Source organism: Uloborus diversus, chromosome 2, assembly GCF_026930045.1.
Source record: "Uloborus diversus isolate 005 chromosome 2, Udiv.v.3.1, whole genome shotgun sequence".
NCBI classification, from domain to species: Eukaryota; Metazoa; Arthropoda; class Arachnida; order Araneae; family Uloboridae; genus Uloborus; species Uloborus diversus.
In genome coordinates this window covers 62916924-62941346 of record NC_072732.1, presented here as the reverse complement: position 1 = coordinate 62941346, position 24423 = coordinate 62916924, and the positions used below count along the sequence as shown (strand labels likewise).

The 24423-nt window shown below is 32.8% G+C and overlaps 1 protein-coding gene across 3 annotated transcripts in view; it reads right to left on the bottom strand.

The window, feature by feature from the left end:
• Positions 1 to 22984, bottom strand: part of LOC129235193 (cryptochrome-1-like) — a 35973-nt gene extending 12989 nt beyond the window's left edge. Inside the window, exons 1-10 of one of the 3 annotated variants that reach the window (XM_054868891.1) lie at positions 22648 to 22984; positions 17458 to 17566; positions 17056 to 17198; positions 16585 to 16769; positions 13040 to 13128; positions 11885 to 12025; positions 9944 to 10111; positions 9134 to 9274; positions 5082 to 5233; positions 3927 to 4129 (exon numbers count right to left, since the gene is read on the bottom strand). In XM_054868891.1, the coding sequence (XP_054724866.1) occupies positions 3927 to 4129; positions 5082 to 5233; positions 9134 to 9274; positions 9944 to 10111; positions 11885 to 12025; positions 13040 to 13128; positions 16585 to 16769; positions 17056 to 17198; positions 17458 to 17566; positions 22648 to 22817 (1501 nt within the window). In that variant the 5' untranslated portion in view covers positions 22818 to 22984. Of the gene's footprint in view, positions 1 to 3917; positions 4130 to 5081; positions 5234 to 9133; positions 9275 to 9943; positions 10112 to 11884; positions 12026 to 13039; positions 13129 to 16584; positions 16770 to 17055; positions 17199 to 17457; positions 17567 to 22647 lie in introns of all 3 variants that reach the window. The other 2 variants (XM_054868889.1, XM_054868890.1) reach the window with 2 other exon arrangements.
• Between the last annotated feature and the right edge of the window lie 1439 nt (positions 22985 to 24423).

Below are 24423 nucleotides of genomic sequence, written 5' to 3'. Positions count from 1 at the left end.
CAGTTTGAGCTCATAAGATTTTGAGAAGCACATAAATAAACTCGTGAAAAAACGCTCTTTTATACTGAAATCATCATTTTTGAGACCGTTTAAAGATGATTAGATCTCATGGTTTTCTGACATGAGTCTAAAACTACACCATGTAGAGCATAATTACAGCTCTTGCTCAAAGTTATTGACTCATGCATTTTAGAGTAATTGACCTAGAACTGTGATACCGAGTAATTTAAAAAGTTGATTAGTTGCCATGAGTTTCTAACATGGACCTTAAACTACACCACTTGGACTATAACTACAGCTGTTTCCCAAAGTTGTTGACTTGTCGTGAACAAAGTTATAGACCTCTAAATTTGGGCATTTAAAAAAATCATAGACTTTGATATTGTTTAACTATTAAAGTAAAGAGAAAGGAAAGCTATTTCATATTTTTCTAGGTACTATACTGTGGTGAGTGTTAATCATATACTTATTTCCGAGGGTTGCTCATGGCTTTAGCAAATATTTGGGCCTAAACAAGGCAAAAAAAGCAGCAGTTTCAATTCACCTTTTCCCTCAAAGCCATGAGTGAGCCGCCAAAACATTTATGCAAGCTCAAATGTTTGGCCATAACTTGATACCTTGTATCAAGTAGTATCCACATTTAAAAGAATTGGCTTGGTTCACTCATTGCTTTTGAAGCAAAGCAATCATATATTTAGCTCTTTCTTTTCACGACCTTAAAACTTTGACCCCTACTCAAGGACAAACAAATCAGTTTTTTAGAAAAAGAAACTTCACTTTTTCTTAGTACCACTAACACATCCTGAAATTTTTACGAAAATTGAAGACATCAACTATCAAAAGTGTCCAGCTTAAAAAAAAAAAAAGACGCTTAAGATCATTAAACTACAGTGAAATCCCCTTACAACAAACTTCAATGGATCGCAAATTTTATTTATTGTATCAGGAGTTTTGTTGTAATGGAATTGAAATAATGTTATGGCAATTAAATCCGGACTGAAATGTATTTTGTTGAAATAAATTTTGTTGTATTGGTATTCATTGTAGTTGGATTTTAAGTATTAATACAGGGTGGCGACAGGAACTGGAAAAAAAAGTTTCCTGACTTTTCCATGATTAAGTTCACCAAATTTCCCTGATCTATGTTACCAATGATAATGGTTTCCTTTCTTTGCCTTACTTGAAAAAGCATTGCATATTAAATAAAATGCAGTGTTTAGAATGGTTTAAGCAGTTAATTAAAAATATTTTTTGAAAAGATGCCCCCTTTTTTTGGTAAAAATAGTATATTAAATTATCGACAGAGAAAAATTGTAGAAAATCTAAAACAAATACTTTACTTCCAGGAATCAGTTAACATAAGAATTTTAAGAAATTATTAAAATCACTCTTAAAGTCATATCTAATCATGATAAAACTAAAAAATTTAAATGGAAATAATCTTGAAATGAATTTTTAAGCAGTATAATTGTTGCTGCAAGAATAGCAAGTGAGAGTTAATGTATAGAAGTAATGTAGTTTTACTTAAGTAAATAATACTGCCGTGTGCAGGAAAACGGCAGTGTCTGCAGATATTAGTTTTCCAGATATTTCAAGAAATGTGTGGTGGATTCAGTACTAACAATAGGAACATGTTGGAATTAGACTTTTTTTTTGTGCCTCTTTTTCAGCGGAATCCAAATAAACCAGTATGTACAATAAAGATAACCTATGATGGATAACAAAAATGCAAAAAGAAAAGAAAAATGTGCAGTTACTGCCAGGGGCGGATCTAGAGGGGGGCCATGGCCCCTCCAAAAGCCTTTTGATTGTAGGAACTTTTTTAAGAAAAAAAAAGAAAAAAATATTATGAGAAGATAACAAATTTAACACATGTGTTTTACTGAAAAAGAAGTATAGGTCTTAATTGGAAGATAAATTATATCCCTATCCTCAAAACAAAACTTCAAAATTTTTCTCCATCTTTTCCATCATTTCTTGATTCCAACTACAGACATATTTGGACGATCTCTAAATGCTGCTTTCTCAGAGTATACCTATTGTTCACAAGCCCAAAGAGAACCTAAATTTTCGTTTTTATGGTTTTAATTTCAAAACTAGGGGGAGAACCCCCTTTTCCCATATGTTTTCACAAACGTTTTGATATGTAGCAAAAAATTGCACTTTAATTCTTTTATTTGAAAAAAAATGTTAACGGAAACTAGCTTATCCAGCCTTATCACTTAACTTGCTTAAAAGCAACTTAAATGAAATTTTTTGGGACTTCAGTTACAAACGATTTTTGATAGGACCCCCTCCCTCCCTAGTTTATAACATGATGATAGCTTTAAAAGGAGGTTTTTGGAGGAGCTCACGAATCTTCCATCCCTTTCTAAAATATGTATAAATATAGTTTAAAATCGAATTTTTAGAGTCTCAAAGGCAAAATATTTCCATGAAGGAAGTATTCTAAGCACCTTCACATTTCCTTTAATGTAAGCAAACGTTACCTAAAGGTGCATTTTTAGGCTGGACAGCTGAAGAGCTAGAGAAGAGCACCCCTCCTCTTCTAACTTCACTTCTCAATGCATAATGACAGAATATTTTGGTTTCTAAGCTTTATATTCAAAAAGTATTTTGGGGGCAGCGCCCGAAACCTGACCTTTCTCCATACATCATCAAAAATAGACAAAATGCATTTTTAGTTTCCTAATTTTCAAAAATTACTAGGAAATTTAAATTTTGAAACATTTTCGAGGGAGATTCCTAAATTCACCCCCTCACCTAATGTCCCGATACACCGAAAATTGAGTTTTTAAAACTTCATTTTAATAAAATTTCTGGGGAGTTCGGAGTTTGTTCAAAAATTTCGGATGGCCCCTCCCAAAACAATCGGCTGGATCCGCCACTGGTTACTGCCCTTTACTTGCACACGGCAGAATAGATATATTATGTGAAATAAATTGAAATCTTTCAACAATCAGTCATATTGAGTTATTTTCTAATCAAGAACTTAGGTTTTGATTAGATGAATGAATACAGCATTTTAACTATTAAAAAATTATAAAAATATTTACTTATGTACACAACTCAATTTCAAATGATTTCATTAGTTATCAAAAAAAATCTTAGATTGCTTTAGTACCAAACATTATTTAAATTCAAAAACAACTATTAATTTCAAAATGTATATGGTTTTAAAATTAAAGAGTTTTAAAGTATGAAAAAAAAAACATTGTGTAAACTGAGGTGACAGCGAATAACCATGCAAACCGTGGCAAAAAAAAATTGATTTTTAGTCAAAATTCAATTTTAACAATTAAATTAAAAACTCCAAGTGATAACTTTTAAGATTTTTCCAGCATTAATTTAAAAAACAAAGATTTTTTTCTTGAAATCGTTATAACATTATGCTAATTACTTCAAGAGTAAAGGCAAGACAGCAAAGTCATTAATGACAGCTTCCTCTTTGCCTGTAGGGTTGTTTATTTTTTCATAGCTTGAAATGCTTGAAAAGAAAATTCAAGCAAGGTAAAATAAACAACTTTACAGACGCAATCTTAGGAAGCTCATCCTAAGATTGAATACCTTGACCTTAAGGGGAAAAGATGCACTAATATGCGGCACTGTATAATTGCACCTCATTAATTTTTTTTAAACAAATAATTAGCAGAAAATTCGTGGGAAATTGAAGTATTTCATTTTGCAAGGAAAAATTTTTTTTTTCTTCATTTGATCAATTTTCCCTGAATTTTTGCTATTTTTTCAAAATTTCCTGATATTTCCCTGTGATAAAGTTTCCTGACTTTTCCCTGATCTGTCGTCACCCTGTAATAAGTTACATGAAAGACACAAGCAACTTTGGTGAACAAAATTTAGAGGATTAAAACCTTTTAAACTTTTAACTGTATTAAAGAAAATATAAAAATAAACTGTACTTGTCTTACTTGCTCCTCTATAGTTACTGAGTTGCAAGTATACTTGCTTCATTCTTTCTAAATTTATATGGCTCACTTCTTGATGATTCACCATAGGAAGTGGATAGTCTTTGCCAATCATGCATTTTGCTGCAATCTGCACTCTTTCTGGAGCGATCCAAGGTTCATGAATGTATTTGGTTGGGAAGTTTTTCAAAACAGGCAAATACCTCCTGAAAGTCAGAGTTATCTTTTAAAACATATTAACATTTTTAATGCATGACTACTTTCATTGAGAATTGAAACAAAAATCTATTTACATCATGTTACAATAAGCATAAAAAAGGCAAAATTATTTCTCTTTTTTTTTAATATTTCTTTTCAATTTGTTCATGTTTATAAATGCATTGATGAAAATTACTCTAATTAATATCTTAATAATTCATTAAGTCACTCGTTGCGATTTACAAAATCAAAGCACTTTCAGCCTTTTTTGAAATGAAACTGTATTCTAACAGACGATATGACAGTAAAAGTAATGGAAAATTCTTTAGTTGCCAGAATGAGCTAGTAACAATTTTTATCAGTATCCACTTTTTTTGAACTAGTGATCACTTTGTCAACGTACTAAATAATTTTTTTCATTTAATTGGTGGAAAAAATTCCTAAATACATTAATTAATGCACATAATATATTTTAAATGAATTAGCTTATAGCATCTTGATGTTGCTGGAAAAGATTTTACCAATTCCTTAATGCCTTTTGTACACTTTAAGGTCAATCATTTATTTTTTTGAGGTGGCAATTGACAAATGATTCATTTAATTCCTATTTTATTCATTTACTTGTGATGTAGCAACAGCTAATTTATCCCCCCCCCCCTCTCCTTCCTTAGGTATAAACTTCAACTGAAGAGGAATAGTAGAAAAGATTTTAATTACTCCTTTTTTATTTTTACCTCCACAGCTCCCCCCTCCCCCCATTTTATTATATACAGTAGGCTCTCTATTTCACGACTTTCAAGGAACCACAAAAAATTGTCCTTAAGTAGAAAGCATCCTTAAATAGAATGCTTTTAACACTATAGTGGACCATTTGGGACCATGAAAAGCCGTTAATAAATAGAGAAAGTCGTTAAATAGAGCGTTGTTAAACAGAGAGCCAACTGAACATTAAATACATACCTTATGTAATCTCCATTAGGATCAGCTTTCCTTCCAAATCGTACTGGACAATACAAATGAAAAAATTGTTGAAAAAATGAGCTACATGAAAGCCACATCCAAGACCCAGCATTAACACTCCAATCAGCATCTAACAGCAATTCATCAAACACCTACAAGAAACAAATACAGTTGCTGTAAATAAGTTACATTTTTAAAAGTTACTTTTCATTGAAAAAAATTACAAAATGCACAAAAAATCATAGGAATTAAGTTTTGTCATTTATTTGTTAGGGATTCAATATTGTTGACACAAATTAAGAGCATTTTTTTTTTTTCAAATTTTCCACTTTACCACTATGTTTGAGAGAATTTAATCATCCAACAAGCAAAATCTAACAGAAAGAAATGAAAAATGCCCTTAAGTGAACAATATTTTATTTCTCTTGCATTTATAACCTAATTGTACACCTGCATCAACAAAATGCAATTTAGCCATAAATGTAATACTGTCCAACTCGCTGAAAAAAAGTGAAATTACAATACATTCCAGAGTCCCCTGTACCTAACACATTGTTTAGCCAATTGGATGGGGTCCTAAAGACAGCTGTTTTTTTAAAAAAATTAGTATTTCAGTGACCCCTTGATTGTTTACGCTTTTCAGGGGAGAAAGAAAAATATTTCGATATATCCGAAAGAGCAATATAACCGAGGTCATTAAAAATAGTTACCCATCCAACATACAAGTAAATTAGCATTTGTTCTTTTTGACGCGATTTTTAAAAGGTTCCAACGTAGTTCATGAATGTACTATCACACATATTAAACTTTAAACGAGATTGAAATTTAAATAAATTTCAATGTCAGAAAGATGCAACATCAAATGGCGAATGAATGATCTTTCTTAAATACAGCGAGATAAGAGTGAGCATTCCAATACCCTCTTAGTCTTATTCCCAATAGATTTTCTTATCTCTTCGATTTGCTGTAGAAAGTATGAAAAGTAAAAAATAACCAGATTGTTTCCAGAAAACGCTTTTGCTGGTCCAGATCATTCTTCCTTTCTTTGATGCAAATTCCGATTGTGTAAGCAAGCACAAATCTTTTCTGTACTAAAAGGCAGGGCGTATGTTTTCTTCAACTTGGGCCAGTATGACACCTGCCTGCTCTATCACTCATTGTAAAGGGGTTAGTATCAATACAAAAGAAATTGTCAAGTAGTTTACAAATTGTCTTAAACTGAAATTCTCTGCGGGTACTTACATTTTGAGACAGCAATTGCCGCTGCTTTTCCAGCAAATTCAGAAGCATTTTCGTTTTGTTCATTGACAAAATAAAGAAGAATGAGACCTTTTCTGCTTGTTATACCATTATGGTTTCATAAATCATTTCAAACTTAAAGAAATATTTATTTTTTACTTTAATGTTTTGGGAGATAGAAGAAAAGAGCGATATATCCGAATGAGCGATATAACAAGGTGCGATATGACGAGGGGCTACTGTATTATTATTCATTATTTTTTTATCCAAACCAGGAGCCAAGCAACCCCAGACAAAACACCCCCCAGAGATATTGATTTGGAATGGAAACTGGGAGTACTTTGTGACTATGACATATTTGATGCCCCAGTCATCATTAGCCAACACAGAGGATCTTTGACCAGCTAGCATCAAATCCAAGACCTCCAGTCACAAGTCCAACGCCGTGCTGATAAGGCGATCATGACCCCTTTGTTAAATCTAGGTGGACATTATTTATTTACAGACTTTCAAACCCTAAAATCTGATTGTGCAGGAATACTTAATATGTTAATAGATCAAGTTTAGATACAGGGTGCGAGTAGTCATGGAGTCTTGAGTAGACATATATCTATTAGGGTGGTCCTTATTTATTTGGATTTTTTTTTTTTTTTTTTGAATTCAACAAGTGATGCTCCCTAGTTTTGTGACGCTATAATAGTAAGTAACATATGCAAAATTTGAACTCGATCGGTCAATAATAACACGGACCCCTAGGACGTTGAACTTTAACAGTTTGATAATTTTTCTCACAAATCTTTGAGTTTTTACTTCAGACCCAGTACATCGTTTCTCCTAGATTTTCAAAATATTTTTTACAGTGAGGTAGCACAAACATTAATCTTTTTAATTACTTTATATCAACTAAAGATTTTTTGTTGAATAAGAATGAAATAATGCTTTAGAGACTTTACCTTAATCAAACGCTTTTCTCAATGCATCTCGATCGTGTGTAGTTATTTCTGATAGTCTTGGACTGTCTGTGAAATAAAGTGCTTTGGTGACTCGTATTTGGTAAATTAGTTGTGAAATTCTTTGATTAATTGTGCTCCTATTTCAGTTGTATCATTCACAAATTTCAGTATTTTAACAATCGCAATCTTCCCTTTAAATAGCTTCCTTCATTTTGCCGTGAATCAGGATAAAATAGGAAAAAATCTTTTGATGTTTGTAACTTATCAATTTTATTGACTTGTAATATATTCTATAAAGAGGAAGACATTCACTAAGTAAGTAGTCCAAATCATCTACTGTTATCTGAATTTTTTTACAGTCATCAGACACGTCTTCTTTATCAGCAAGCTTTTTTTTTTTCTTCTTGGAGCAGTCTTTTACTATCTTCAAAGTTAATTCCTTCATCCAATACGGACAAAGCTACTAGTTTATCTCCTAAATGCCATAAGTGATTTTTGAATTTTCAAATTGCTGTTTCTGCTGCATGTTTGTCATCATTTTATACGCTGTTAGTTTTTTAGATACATTATATTATTAAAAGGAACCTCGATATTGGGTTGCTGTAAAAAACCATATCTTCATACATGATGAAATATAATGATGCCTAAGAGCACTGTTTCATCTAAAGTTTGTGAAGATAGAAAGAGAAAGAAAAAGAGAAAGTTTCTGACAATTAAAGAAAAGCGAAAGATTATGTGCTTGAACAACTATAAAATGCACCGAAGATAGCACGACAATCAGATATGAGTGAATCTTCCATATGTACAGTTAAAAGTCAGAAAAAGGAAATTCATAAAAGTTCACCGAGTAGTATATAAGCAGAATGCAAAAATTATGAAAATGGTAGCTGCTGTATTGTGAATTTAAGAAACCAGGAAGAGGGGTGTTTCCATAGATGGAAACGTTATAAAAGAACTAGGGAAGCAACTGTATTGTGTATTTAACAATGTATAAGAATAATGGTTTGATCTCTTAGCATAAATCATCATTATCTTCACTTTTTTAAGTTACAAATATCATTACTGAATCTACTGTACATTACAACTATAATGCATTTGCTTTTTTTACTATGTACTGTACATACCATACTGATTTATTTTATGTCTTTCTTTCCTGTTAATCATTGTTTTTTGTTCATCCTAGTATTTTCCTGTAGAATAAAACTTTTTTTTTAACACAAATAAAAATTCAGTTTTTTATGTAAGAAAGTAATGTATAGTTAAGAAATGGTTTATAACAATTTGAGCTGGTGTTTACAAGTGTCTAAAATAATTGAGTGTGTTTATATAAGTTTTTACACATATCTTTTTCCACAACACGAAATTTCAACTTATGTGAGAGACCTTGGAACGCATCCCTCACGTAAGTCGGGACTCGACTGTACTGAAAACTTCAAAACAAAAAAGGGACGATGAAGATTATTGTTGTTACATTTTATGTATAAATTTACAGCAAATCTTGACTGCCAAACATTTGAGCATTGCAAATTCTTTAATATACATAATATTGAAAATTCAAATATTTTTCAAGACCATACCCATTTTTTTAAAATATCTTTTGAGCTCCATTTGAAGAAAAGCTGAATTTTAAGGACAGTAGGAACCCAGGATTATAGAAGACATCTCATAAAATTTGCTATCATTTTCAGTTGGCACAGCTGGTCTAATGTTCTCATACCCGATTTTCTCGAGGAATCGTTCAAACAAGACAAGTTAATTCCTTTTGACTCTAGTAGTGGTAATGCGAAAATTACCACTACTAGAGTCAGCCACATTTCATTTACTGAAGTAAATCTAATGCATACAATGGGGATAAAATACCTTCATTCCTTCTTCCCAAGATATCCAAAGATCACCCCTTGTCAAGAAACAAGCAACAGCATGCCTGCCAACATGATGGATCCATCCCTCTTCACGCAACTGAGTCATAATAGCGTCAATCCATGGGAAACCAGTTTGTCCCTAAAGAAAAGTTGAAGTTAAAGAAAGTTTTTAAATATTTATACAGTCTCTCACAGTCACTTTACTTAATTTCTTGCTGGAAGTTTCCCTTGCAGAGTAGGCAGAATTTCATGCAAAATACGAACTGAACTCTTATACTTGAATAATCACAAAAACTAGCCAATATAACATCGATAAAATTTATTTAAACTATAATCACAAAATACTATTTCAATTGTGATGAACTATACATTTACAGCCCCAATAAATCTTATTTATGAGAGCCTACTTTCAGCATGATGCAAGCTTCTATTCTAAAGGCAATATCTATAACCATCATTAATGATTTTTGAGAGTATTTTGTTAATTGTTTCAAATATAATACATAGACTATTTTTTTACAATGTAAACTTTAGAGAATATACTTTGTAGCAAGAATAAAATTCAATTTGAACCCAATGATAAAATCAAGACAGGATGCTTTTCCCAATGAATTTGTGCAGAAATCACTGTCCTAAATTAAGTATTTTAGATTAATAACAAAAATGACAAATAACAAAAAAAAGATCAAGTTTCTTTTGAAATTTACATTACAATACCTAAAAGTTTAGGTATACTGCAGAATTAGCGAACATCAGTTATAACATAAATAAATGTCTGCAAGCAACATAAATACAAAAGTTTGCTTACATTGGTCCACTTTGTTAGAGCTTCAACATTTACGTCCCAAGGTATCTGAACACACATGGAATTTCCTACCATATGATCAAACTTTGGATTATTTGTAGCAGCACAATAAAAAAATTCTCGCCATAGGATCTGGCCATGAAGAGAAAGTGGGGGATTAATCTTTTTTATCTGAAAAGAGAAAGTTTTATGAATACTTGAAATAAGAATACATTTTTTAAATAAGAGTCAACATTTCATTTTAATTAAATGTAAATGTTATTTTTTAATGCTGAAGAAAAGATTTCACATTATTATTATTATTTAGTAGTGTTTATATTACTTTTTCTTGATTAATTTCAAGTATTGTGTTAAAATCAGGGCTGTGGAGTCGGATTGGATTGATTTTGAGGTAAAAAAGTCAGGAGTCAAAGGTTTAAAATTTCAAGAGTCAGTCATTTTCCTTCAAAGTCCATAACTCTACCAGTACTTGCAGAGACAGAATCGGACTGATTTTGGGGAAAAAGAGTCTGGGAGTTGAAGGTTCTAAAACTCCCAGACTCGGAGCCAGGGTCGAATATTCCTCCAACTCTGCAGCCATAGTGCAATCAAGCAAAGTTTTTTTACTCATTGATTATGCTATTAAAATTATTGGTCAATAGGTATTGTACTAAAATATAAATCAGATCTGAGAACAGTTTTTTGCCCAAATCTGAACTTATGATTCTAACAATGGAAAAGTAACATTTTCTTTTTGTTTGATGAGTTAACAACATATTAAGTATGCATGTAAAAGTTAGACCAACAAAGCCAGGCTATGACTTTTGAGGACACTAGGCCCAAAAAGTGATTTGATACCCCCCCCCTCTCCTTATACTATACAATGAAGAAATAAAACTTGTTTACATTGGGATTTGCGAAAACAAAAATTTTAAGGAGATATTTTTTGATATTTCCCTGAATGTAACAAACAATACAAAAGATTATCATGTTGTTGAAAAGAAATTCAAATTTTTTTTAATAGACTTAATTTGCTTTGTGAAATCAATGGTTTGTAAAGAAAGTAAGAACACTAATTTGAGTTTGTTTAATTAATTCAAATAACTGAAATAATAAAAGATTTTGTTTTGAACATACATAACTGCCAACATTCCAAGAAAAAAATCCAGTAGATTTTTTCAATGTGGTGCAATATCACTTTTTTCCCATGTTATTGAGGAGAAAATAGGGATATTTTACTGTCCCTTAAAGTACAATCATATGCGTACTCCCTGAGTCATATACAGAGATTAATTAATGGAAATAGGAAATGGAAGAATAAAAGTTAAAATAATACTTTTTGAATGAAAAGTTATTTAGGGGAAAAAATTTTTTCAATTATTTGTAAATTCAATTTTTTGTAATTTTGTCTGTTATACGTACATATTAATTAAAATATTTGATGGTTTTTAATATTAAAACGTCAAAAACCGAAACTAGCGGTTAGTCGAACTTCCTATAAGTCGAAAGTTTTCCGTCGGTCCCTTTAGATTTGAGTTGTTACAAATCGACTGTATTTAAGTGACATGAAATAAGCACTCTGCATGAAAATAACTTTAAATTTTTCCAAAACACTTTCCATTTTATTAGGGTCAGATGCATTTTTGATCTTGCGGTACCACGCGCGAAGCGAGATCGCAAACGTAAACAAGAACTGGTAATGTCAGATTCCAATGCGCTACAGTTTGATATTAAGTACGAAACTTTCAAACCACGGAGTAAAAGTGCTAAAACTTGGTAAAAAATTAAAATTTAAAGGGATTTATTTTTTTCATTTTCAAGCAAATCCCCAAATGGAGGGATTTTGTTTTTTTTAAAGATTTATAAAAACTGGAAGATTTTCAATAAAAATTGGGAAACCGGAAGAAATGTTAAAAATCCGGTGCTTCTCCGAAAATCCAGTAGAGTTGGCAAGTATGAACATACCTTTCTATAGAGCTCAGTTAGTTCTTGATAAAAAAGTCTTGCTGAAAGACAACCAAATCTTAAATATGGACTGAGACCAGTTTGACTTGGCAGTAAAGATTGTGGTGTCATTTTAGGGCGTCCAAAGCTAGCAACCCAGGCCTAAAAAAAAGACAAATAAATTTAAAACTTTTAGATGAGAAGCTTTGATAAATTTCCAACTGCAGTTGAGAAAAACTTAATCTGGCAGTATTGTGAAGGCTAGGCAGATCCTAATCACAGCATTTATATGCTGCCAGAGTAGCTTTGCCCCCCCCCCCCCTTCCTCAATTATAGTTTACACAAGAATAATTGATTTGACATAAATGTTGACTATGTAATGAAAGACTCACAGGGTAGAAAATACTTTTGAAAAAGTACTTTGAATTCAGCTCTCTTTCCCTCTCTCTCTCTCTCTTGTTTTCAATATTAACAATTTATAACAACACCCTTCTCATAAGATCAAATGTCTTTTATAAAATATTTCATAAAACAATCTTTGCTTCTTTTTTTACCTCAAAAGTATTATCATTTGCACTGTTGGTATAAAAAGATTGAAAAAACTTGTTGCCAATTGTGGACAAAATTTTGAAAAGGAGTCAAATACGTCGCATGCATTAAAGCATTTTTAACATTTTGGAGAAAGCCCTAAAATATACAAAAAATTTCCTAACTTACAAGAATCATGGCTCTGATTGTTCCTAATTTTTGGTCTCACACTATATAAACTGCAAGCATCCCATACAAATCAACCCTTCAGTTTAGAATGTATACAAATGTATCTCTGAACTAGAAACTAAATCATGAACATTTATAGAACACAATGCTAAAATTATTCTAACAAGTTCAAAACTAAAATTCAACAAAGCATTTTTCACATGAAGTACAGTAAATCCTCATTTTTTGAAAACTTAAATAAATAAATAAGAAAATAAAAACAGAACTAAAATTAGAACATGTAAGCAGTTACAATTATTGTGAAAATAAATTATGTGATTTCTGAACACAAAAGGCAGAACTGAAATTCTGTTATAACTCATTAAAATGAAATAATGCACCATTAAGAGTAAATTTAAGTTTATAATATTTTATATGCTAGCACGGAAAAAAATTAATTTCATCAGTAAAATAAGTTACCTTGCGTTCTAAATGCCTCTCTAATCGAGCTAAAGCTTCAGTCTCTCCACCTATCCAAACAGGAGGCTTTAAATTTTCTGTATCAAAACCTAAAACATAAAACTATATTAAGCACAGCTCACAAATAAATTGATTGCATGATAGAAATAAAGAATTAACCAAGCTTAGCTTAGGTAAAAACATTTTAGCAGAGACAAACAAAATTTTGACTGTTTGATAGAATTCACTAAAGAAAATTTAGTTCTATACGATGTTGCATATCTGACAAGAACCTAAGAAAAAAAATGCTTGTGATGCACTGCAATATTACATTTTTCATTATTACGAGGGGGTCTCAAAAAGAAAGGTAACTAACAGAAATTATAAAAATATGTACAATGTATGGAAGCAAAGGTACAGATTATTTCTCTGCATAGTCACCATACATTTTGAGACATTTGCTGCAGCGATACACCAAATCATTGAAACCGGCATCGAGGAAAGCACCGTCAAAGTTGTGAAGCACCGTCGAGATGACTTGCTCGACCCCTCATAGGTTCTGAGATACTGACCGCAAAAGTGTTAGACCTTAAAAGTCCAAAGAGATAGAAATCACTAGGTGCTAGGTCAGGACTGTAAGAGGGTGGTCTGACACCTACCACCAAAAATGCTGTAATAAATTGCACGTAGCTGTGGCTGTATACAGTGGGGCATTGTCTTGCAACAACAACAAAACACTTGTTGAGAGCAGTCCTGGTCGATTGCGGTGAATTGAATTCTCACAATCGACTCAGTGAGGCACAATAATGGGCAAGGCCGGATTTGGAAGTGTGGAGGCCCCGGGGCAACGAAGGAGTGGAGGCCCCTAATCAGGGTTCGAAAAGATCATCATATTTTCAAAAATATTCGATACTTTGATATATTAAAGTAAGACAAAACAACGTTAGAAGAAGCACAAATTTGTAAATTACAGTGGCTTTTGTCGGATGTCTTTTCATCCATAAGCTCATTATTTTTTGCATTGAAAAAGGCTTTCCCTGTAACGCCAAAACACGTGTCTGCTATACAATTTACAAATTTGTGCTTCTTCTAACGTTGTTTTGTCTTACTTTACTGTTCAGCACAAAGGTATTTATTTATCTTACTTTGATATATATCTGAATATTTTGATATATATGTACACATCCAATATTTTCGATCCATGAAAGTTAGGATAGTTTGTAAAAATTTTATTGTGGGGGCCCCTTTGTTCTGGAGGCAATGGAACAGTAGCCCCACCTGCCCTCCCCTAAATCTGGCCCTGATAATGAGCAGCATTTATGTTGGCAGCATGTTTTTCTCAAAGCAGCCATCGTCAAACTGACATTTCGTCATGTTAATGGACGCTCACTCCATCTACTTGAGCCATTAGAAAGCAGTGATCATCTTTGTTATATTCAGCATGATTTTCATTCATAGAGAAGCTGCATACCCATCAGAGCTCTTGTTACCTCACTTTTTTAAACACCTCAATACAAATTTAGGGAAAAATAAGGTTACTACCAGGGCTGTGGAGTCGGAGTCGGAGTCGAAGAGTCGGAGTCGAAGAGTCGGAGTCGAAGAGTCGGAGTCGGACTGATTTTGGGGTAAAGGAGTCGGAGTCGGAGTCGGAGTTGTTAGAAAACTTTCCGACTCCGGGTTTCTTTCTTTCTTTCCTTTTCACTGACTCTCCTTGCATTTTTTAAAAACTGACTACCAATTGGTTCAATTACATGTATAAAAAGATACTAATGAGAAAATAACTGCCAATATGGCAATCAGCTAGCCTGAATGCTTACCGAACTTACTGTAGCCGTCCTCTAGTTTGCTTGCTTTTTAACTTAACTAATAGCGACTGTCAGCAAACGGTTTTGTTGCCTAACATTTTCAAGTAAACACTTTCAAATAAAAATAGAAATATAGTGTTTTATTCAATCTCAGTTATAAAATAGCGAAAGAAACGTAACAAATTAATAAGTCGAGGCCCGTAGCTAAGGTTGAAACGTTTAAGGGTGATCGACAAATTCAAAAACGTTCTGGCGCGAAAGCACGAATCCAAAAGATCCAATGAAAAATAATCTAATGTTTTTTTCTTTATTAAGACTATTTCTATAAGCTTGGTTCTCACTAAAAAGTATGGAACAAAATAAGTGTAAATGATTTCTTGATTGCAACACTCAATAATTGCAGCTAATCTTAAAATCTTAATATTAAGGTTAATTCTAAAGCAGACAATAAAATTTAAATTAAAAATTTAACGAAGGAGAAATATAGGTATAGTAAAAGCTATTCGTACAAATTTGTATAGCGGCCGCATTTTGTGTAAAATTAGCTCCTGATGTATATGTGCCCTATTTTCGTTGAAATTTGTTTGATGAAATATAATTTAAAATATATTCGCGAAAATTATCAGAATTAAAGTATTTATAAACTTTGAAATTAACTTTGGGTGTCATCTACCTGATGGGTGTCACCCAGGGAAAACCACCCCCTCTCAAGAACTTGGATTTAGAAAAAAAAAAGCTTTTTTTCTCTCATGTTACAGCTTTCTAAAATTGAAAGCACACGATTTGATCAATATCTATTTGTTAAACATTAAAGGGGGGCAAATTGCAGATAATCCTTTTCAAATTTTTTAAAAGGGATTTTTAAGTCATCTCACTTCTTAACTCGTAACTGTTGGAAAATTTGATTTTTAAATTGAATTTCTAACGTTCTATGCGTCTTGGGTTTACAATAAAAAACAAAATGCGAAATTTTCATGAAAAGGAATCAATATTTCAATCTCTGTTTAGAGGTTTTCCCCCTTCCCCTGAAGAGAGAGAGGGAGTTGAAAAAATACAATTAAAAAAATCAAAAACATCCGGAGTCGGAGTCGGGCGTTTCAAAATCCAGGAGTCGGAGTCGGGGTCGGAGTTGGCCATTTTCCTTCCGACTCCGCAGCCCTGGTTACTACTGCTCTAAATACAATAGTATGCTAATTCATTAATGTTAGTAATGCGCATGAAATAATTAAATTAAAATGAAATGGAAGAATAAATACTTGATATATTATTAAAATGCATTAATGATAAAATTAAATGAGCATTGATAATGTTGCCTCAATGCTTTGAAGTTTAGCAGAAAACTTTCAAAAACCATGGAGCACATCCATTTGTTAATGTGACAAAATAAAGTACAAAAATAATGGGTAAATCTATCAGGAAAGCCATAGCACCATTTTTGTAAAAAAAATAGTGGGAATTCTGTTGTTGACCTGAACCATAGGGGTGCCCCCCCCCCTCCCAAGATGAGAACAAAGTCTCTGCAAAATCAACCCCCTTTCAAAAAAAATTTCAATGGTGCAATCCATGCCATGAACCTCCCCTTCCCCCCACGGGCATCCGAACGCAATCGCCTCTAAATTTTTTTTTTTTTTGGACACCTTACAAAAAGAGGAACTTCCTAAAATAACTGCCCCAATTTAACAAATTAGCAAAGAAACAAAAAGGTTCAAAACCTCTAAACTTTCCAAACCATAAAAGTCATAATTTTTTTTTTAAGCTTACCTAGTTCTTCTAAAGTAGGCACTCCATACTTATCATCATGATCTTCAGACAAAGGAGTGTAAGCATTCCCAATATCCTCGAGAGTTATTCGAGGCTCTGGAGCAGGTGGGTGTTCCATGTTAACAAGTAAGTTCTGGAACTGTTTGTAAGTTAACGGAGGTTTGCCACCATTTTTTTCAATAATTCTACAAATAAAAAAACAATTACAAAGGCAATGCTATTTTACACATTGGGAGATAAAAGATTACATACATACCTCTCACTAAATATCTCCTTAAACTATTTTTTTTGGGTTTGAAACATGAAAAAATATCCTTAATTCTACGCAGACCATCATGCAGCGTTTTGTAGAAGCGCTATAACAATCTAAAGCTGCATGTAGATTTTACAAAACAAAATCACATGAAAACTTTAAATCCACAAATAATTTTACTTATCTTACTAGCAATGGTTTTAGAGAAAAAAACTTACTTCTCAAGTCTGTATAAAGTATGTGATGTGCGATTTATGACGGTGATTCCATTTTCTTGAGCCATGGTGGTAATGTTGAGATCTCTGATCCTGCCAAACGGCTCTGGATCCTTCTCGAATGACAGATGTGTAACCTTCCATAACTTCATAAAAAAGAAAAACAATTTAATTAGAGTCACTATATGAGACATACACGACTGATGGTTACATGAGACAGTGAAAAAAGAACTAGATTCATGGCTGAGGATTTTGATCCGACAATATTGTGGTTCATAGACAGAGCTTTAATCACAGTCAAAGACATCTCAAGGTCAGGATAGGATAGGGTGAAAGTCAACTTATATGAGTATTTTTAAATTGTATGCCACAAAGCAATAAAATAATGTTTCAGAATCATTTTACCTTAAACAAACGAGGAAACACATCAGCTGGCTGGCCACGAATGACAAATAAACGAGAATTCAATTTTCGAAGATTGTTGTCTAAATTCTCCAGACATTGCAAGAGAAATCTAAAAAATAAAAGAAATAAAGCAATTTCAACTACACAATTTATGCTAACAAACATCAGGGGTCTGGCCAGGGGAAATTTGGGTCCGTTAACCAGGGGTGATTGTGTTCCGGTATTTTTACTGAATTTCCGGTATTTTCCGACGTATTTCCGGTATTTTTATGTCCGAAAATACCGGACTTATATATATATATATTTTTTTTTGTGCTTTTATCTCCCTACCTCCGCATTTTTTTAAAAATTATATAATACTCATCAAATATACCTGCAAGAGCCTTAAGATGGACAAATGTCACTCAAAACGGACCCTTCACAAAATTCCAATCAACCAAAACAGACCCTTCACAAAATTCTAATCAACAAAAACGGATCTTTCACAAATCATTTACTGTAAAAGCAAATTTAAAATCAAAATAACGGCTAATTTTTCAAAAGAAATGTCTGCATATTTTTGTGATGCTTACTGTTTCTTTTATCACAGCAGAATCAAAATAGCCAGTAACGATGTTGTTGTTATAGATTTTTCTGAAAATGTTATGGCCTCTGCATATTGATATTGCTGCCTCAGCACCTTTCTCCCTCTGCTCTCAATCTAAACAATAATAACACATATCAGGGAATTGAACTTGGTACTGCTAAGGAATAGAATAGCTATAGGTTGGGGAAGAAATGTGATCGCTTCAGATATAGTTACCAAATATAAAATTAACATTAATGCTAAATAAACGTCTAGTAAACCTTTCACAGGGACTTGGAAAATATTCCTAACATTTTTCAGCTTGGCGATTTTTGTGCCTTTATGGTGTGATGTTTTAACGTTATCTTGAGAAGAAATTATATTAGTTTTGAATTTTTTATGCTAACAGGGGTGCTCGTGTATCGGTTATAAACCGGAATTCCTGTATTTTTTCCTATGTCCATATCGGGAATCTGGTATTGTCCATTGTTTTACATTACCCCACCTCCTTTTTTTTCTTATCTAACTACGAATTTTCGGCGAAAATGTCAGTGGTTATCAATAATATTCATCATGTAAACCTTTTAAAATGCAATTCTAAAATTGTTTTACTTAAATAAACTTTTATTTGCTGTTTTTCACTCTTGATGCCTTCATTTTGAAAAACGCGATCTCTTTGCATCCGGTATGACAGTCAAATCTTACTCATTTTTCATGCTAACTAAGCTTTGTTACGAGGCAAATAAATAAAAATTCTCATTATTTTTAGTGAAATCATTAGTTTAAGCAGAATTCCGTGTTCTTTTAAAAGTGTCAAGACGGTTCGATGGTTTAATTTTATTTTTGCTTCAACTATGTTGATAGACAATATCAGTACGTTTATCATTAACCTTTTATATTCCGTTCTTATACTTTTGATGCCTTCACTTCAAAAATTTCAATCTTTTTGAATCCGCCATGGGAATGGAATTTTTCGCATTTTTTTTAATGCTTACTACGCTTTATTCAGAGGTAAACAAATAAAATTTATACTTATTTTTGTTAAAATTACAAATGCAAAACGAAATTTCGTGCTCTAAAAATTTCATGCGCCAAAAAGCTAAATACTAAACAACTGCCTGATTTTTTTTTTTTTCAATTATTTTATGATTTTACTCTTCATACAAAATCTTCAGAAAAAATTTCTAGTACAATTTAACAAGGTGTGGAACAGTATATAGGTACTGATACATCAAGGTTGACCATCCTCTGGAAAATCATACCTCCCTATTGCTATGAAAACCTTCGAAAATGCACCAGAAAAGACAAAAAATACTGTAAAACTCCCAACAAATTATTTCAATGCCGCAGTTTGCTCCATGAGAATCTCCCTCCACCAAATCGCATTTATTAATGTTTATAAATTTAAATGTTTCGTTTTTACAAAATAATTATATTTTACAAAAAAAAATGATCTTTCACAAAAATATTTGATTTTTCACAAAAAACGGACCCTGTGAAAAACCCTGGACAGACCCCTGAACATACATAGTACAAATAGCAGCCTCTTTTCAGAAGAATAGATTTAAAGCACTTTCCAAATACAGTAAAACCTGTAAAGTTGACCACCCTTGTAAGTTGACCACCTGTCTAAGTTGACCGCTATTTCAGGCACAGAATTAGACCTTATCATGTAATTCCACCTCTATAAGTTGACCACTAAAGTAGTGCACTGCAAGTGGTCAACTTACGCAGGTTTCACTGTACTTGCGTATAAAAAACAGAATTTTTGACAAAATAGTTGTAAAACTATGGAAGTAGACCAATTAATGTATAATTTAAGCTTGCAAAAAGAAAAGCATTAACGAACTTGCTGAAATTTTGAAGCATTTAACAGTTATCAACACAACAAATGAATTCAAATTTAAAAAAGAAAAATTTTAGTCATGCTAGTTTATAATGAAGTAAAAGGGACAAAGACGGATACAAGGGAGGGGCGATCGCCTCTCCCTTGAGGGACCCTGCACCCGGCAATTCTCCGAATAGAGGTCCCAAAATGAAAGTGTAAGCCATCTTTGATAAGACGTTAGCAGAGGAATCTGGTTTGAATCTCCCTCCTAGTATCTTTTCGGAATTAAAATTTCAAAAGGACGATTTTGGATGATCTTCGATGATGTTGGGAAGAGGAGAGAGAGAGTTTAGAGGCCTTCCCCTGGGCATTTTTCAAACTTTAAGTCTAAAGACGCAATTGTAGACCTTGCAGATAGTGATAGAAGAAGGCATGAGTTGTGTGAGTTTATTGTGGTAATTTTTCAAAACTAAAGCTCCAAAAAGTGCAATTTTAGGTGACCTTTGATGGTGTTTGAAACATTCCCCTAGAATCAAAGCTGAATCCTTAGGGAGGTACCCTTAGAGCCTGATGCCCCCCCCCCCCCAAAAAAAACGTTATGTACCATAAAACATAAAAAAGTTTTCTTTTTTACTTCTAATGCCAGAAAAGGAAAGTAACAAAGTTTTTTTTATTCTTAATTTTGTTCTATTAAAGGAGTGAAAATTTGAAGAAATACAGAAAAAGCAATTCTAGTTTTCATTAGCTGCAAAGTATACTTGAAATTTAGACCCTTAATTAGGACTTCCTGCTTTCTTTTTCAATTCAATTCATTGCTGCCCATCGGTAAATTTGCTATCTTCCAGGGCGTGCACAGAAATTTTAGGCCCGTCACAAATGACTTTTCGGGCCCCCCTCCATATTGTTTACCCTTATTTTCAACCCCTGACACACAAAGGAAGGCCGTTATAAGTTTGACGTGTCTGTGTGTGCAGGGCCGGATTTGGAAGTGTGGAGGCCCCTACTCAGGGTTCGAAAAGATCATCATATTTTCGAAAATATCCGATACTTTGATATGTATCCGAATATTTTGATATATATGTATATACCCGATATTTTTGATCAGCACTTTAATAGTAAATACACTCTGAAGTTACTGTGCTATTTATTTTTTTATATTATTATTATTATAATTTATAGACTTAATATATTATTCTTATAATTTATAGACTGTTTCTTATTTATATATCTAAACATACATTTCATTTTAAAAGTTATGTACTTTTAAGATTATATACCTTATATGTACCTTATGTAGAAGTTTGTACCTTATATAGAAGTTTGGTAAGACCCCATTTGGAGTATGCTGTTCAGTTTTGGTCTCTTTATCTTAAGAAAGATATTAATGTATTGGAAAGGGTTCAAAGGCGGGCTACAAGGCTAATAAATGGACTTGCCCACTTAGATTATGATTCCAGGCTTAGAAGGCTAAAAATGTAGTCTTGAGCAAAGAAGAGACTGAGGGGACATGATTCAGTTGTTTAAATTTATTTAAATGAAAGATGTTGCGGGGCTGAAGTTTAGCACTGAAAACAGGACAAGGGGTCATTGTTTTAAGCTATTTAAATCTCAGGCAAACATGGATATTAGGAAAAATTATTATTTTAGCAGAGTAGTGGAACCTTGGAACAGCTTACTGGAAGAGGTGGTATTGAGTAAGGGAGTCGATAGTTTTAAGAGGGCCATTAATCTTCACTGGGGATTGTGAATTGACTAGGATCAGTCTAGCTGGGCCCAGAGCCTGTTGCTGGTCGTCACTTTTGTATTTGTATTTGTATTTAAGGTTATTTTCATATGATATTTAGAGATACATTCTTTGTTGAAATACAAAAAAAAAAATGTCCAAGAGAAAAAACGTAAAATTGGCTGACCCGTGAAATTTAGGATATTTTGTAAAAATGTTACTGTGGGGTCCCCTTTGTTGTCGAGGCCCCGGGGCAGTAGCCCCCCCCCCTGCCCTCGCTTAAATCCGGCCCTGTGTGTGTGTGTGGCTCTGTCTGTGGCACCTAGCGCCTAAACGGATGGATCGATTTTGAAGAAAAAAAATTTGTTTGAAAGGAGAGTTGATCGAGCGTGTTCTTAGTAGAGACGTACCGAGTACTCAGTAACTACTCGGTACTCGGCCTACTCGGGAAGTTTGCCGAGTACTCGGTCTCGGACAAATTTTGATCAGATACTCGGCCAATACCGAGTAGTTGTAAAAAATGGAATATTCTTAAGGCAGATTTTAGAATTAATAAAGAATTGCAATCATATAATATACTGCAATCATTTACAATTCAAATTTCCAAGTCAAATTTAAATTTTGAGAATAATGAAGTTTGTTATGCTTCAATGAAGTAAATCTTTTCAATGTCCGCAAAGTTAATAAAACTTATTTATTAAAAAGAGCAGTGTAAAAAATATGAAATTTTTACATTATTATGTTTGGCGGACTAGAACCAGGGGCATGAACAGGGGGGTGGGGAGAAGGGACACCCGTTGGCCCAAGTCTGTAGGCGGCCCAATATTTTTTTAACTAGGCATGAAATATAAAGGTAAACGTACAACTTACAGCTCAACCTCTATTTTAAAACACTTTTATGCATTAAAATTCCATAATTTCAAGAGTAGGTTATTTGATATCCGATATGTTACCTTTAACTAAATCGGAGCAACTGTACATATTTCTAGAATTTGCTACAAACAAAAAATCATATTATCTTCAGCGAATGAGATAGTTGTAACAGTTAATGTAGTTACTAAAATCAAATATTACCTCCATTTATTTATTCCAACGTTAGAAGATCCTGCAAACCATGGATCTAAAATAAATACACAGCGCCAAGTAGTAGCACAAGACAAACCTTCTCTCAATGCTGGCTGATCGTGCAAACGTAAACCCTTACGGAACCAATGTACGACATTCTTTTGCCTGTGATGTGTCATCTTAAGTAATCATATTATCTTGAGAACTATACATGATAATTAATTGAAAGAACAATAGTAACTTTTTAGGCTAATTGTATAGATTAAAATCAATTGACAAATCGCTGAAATACAAAACACAAACTTCAGCACAACAAGCCTGAAAATATGGCTGACCAATCATACGCGAATTAGGTAAGCATGTGATCTACGGAAGCCGTCACGCATAAAATATATTATTTTTACATTCACATAAAACTGAAATATGGTGTAACTTTAGCTCAAAAGCGAAAAAATGGCACTTTTAATTTAAATTAAATTTTTTCACCAATACTCCAGGGTAAGCCACTGCGAAAATCTCTAGTGCAAACTGAGGCTTCCGTACATTGACAAGAATAGCATGCTGTTTGCAACGTGACTTCCAGAAAAATTAAAGACAAGAAACGATCTGATTGGTTGGAAATTCCTACTCTCAGTTGATAGTCACGTTGCACAACGCATTGTGAGCATTCGTCCCCTCGGGCTCTGTTAAGCATTTTATTCGGTAACAAAAAAAAAGAGTAGAAAAGGAACTAAAAAAGCGACTCGCGATTTTAAAACGTTTTTTTAGGAGTGAAAGAGTGTTTATAGAAGCAATGTTTTTGAATTTAATATTTTTTTTTTTTTTCAAATTGTCACTCTCCTCTATCAATGTTGAAAAATAATTGTATTCATGTATATTTTTTAAAACTCGTTCTTTTTACTATCGTTGCTTTTTTTTTTTATCTCATCTGAATCGCACTTTATTTTTCTTTCAAAACTAAAGAGCTAGGCTCGTCATTTAGGGATGGTTGTCGGGAGCAATCCCTCCCTAAAAAATTATATGCATTGTGGTTTTTCATTTTCCGATATAATTTGCATTGAGTATACACACCTTGCACAACCTCCCACCCCCCACCCCACCCCACCCCGTGATTATTTTTTTTAAATCCGGATCTGTTAAAGGAAGATAATTATTCTTATGCTTTTTTAATGAAATAAAATATTGAACTTACATTATAGAATAGAAATTTTGTCCTCTATGCACATAAGTGAAACTTATAACTAAAACTATAAAAAATATAAATAAATTAGGAAAATTAAAAAACTTACAAAATAGTTCGTTTAGTGATCAAACAATTTTAAAATAAATTACCTTATAAATTGTTGATGGAGAATTAAAATTTATTTATGAAGAATGTCTAAAACAATAAAATTAAAAAAAAAAAGACAGAAGAAAAAATTGGAGGGGTTGATTTTTTGCATTAGTTTTAGTCCTTTTCTACAGCAAAAAAAAAAAAAAAAAAAGTGCAGGGGAGGATGTCTTGAAATTCCCCGTCCCCCGATACGCCCCTGAATATCATGCTTGCTTGGAGCGATGAGTATTCACGGATTCAATATCTCACAAATGGTAGTCCATCGATCAAAACTGATTTTACATCATACACGCACATGCCTATACACACGCACATCCATGTACACGCCTACACACACACACTGACTCGCGATTGCGAAAAGCATAATTTAAATTCAAGACGTCAAAAATTCTCTTTTTTTTACTATTTTATTTATTTATTTATTTTATTTTATGCTTTACAGATTGTTAAGC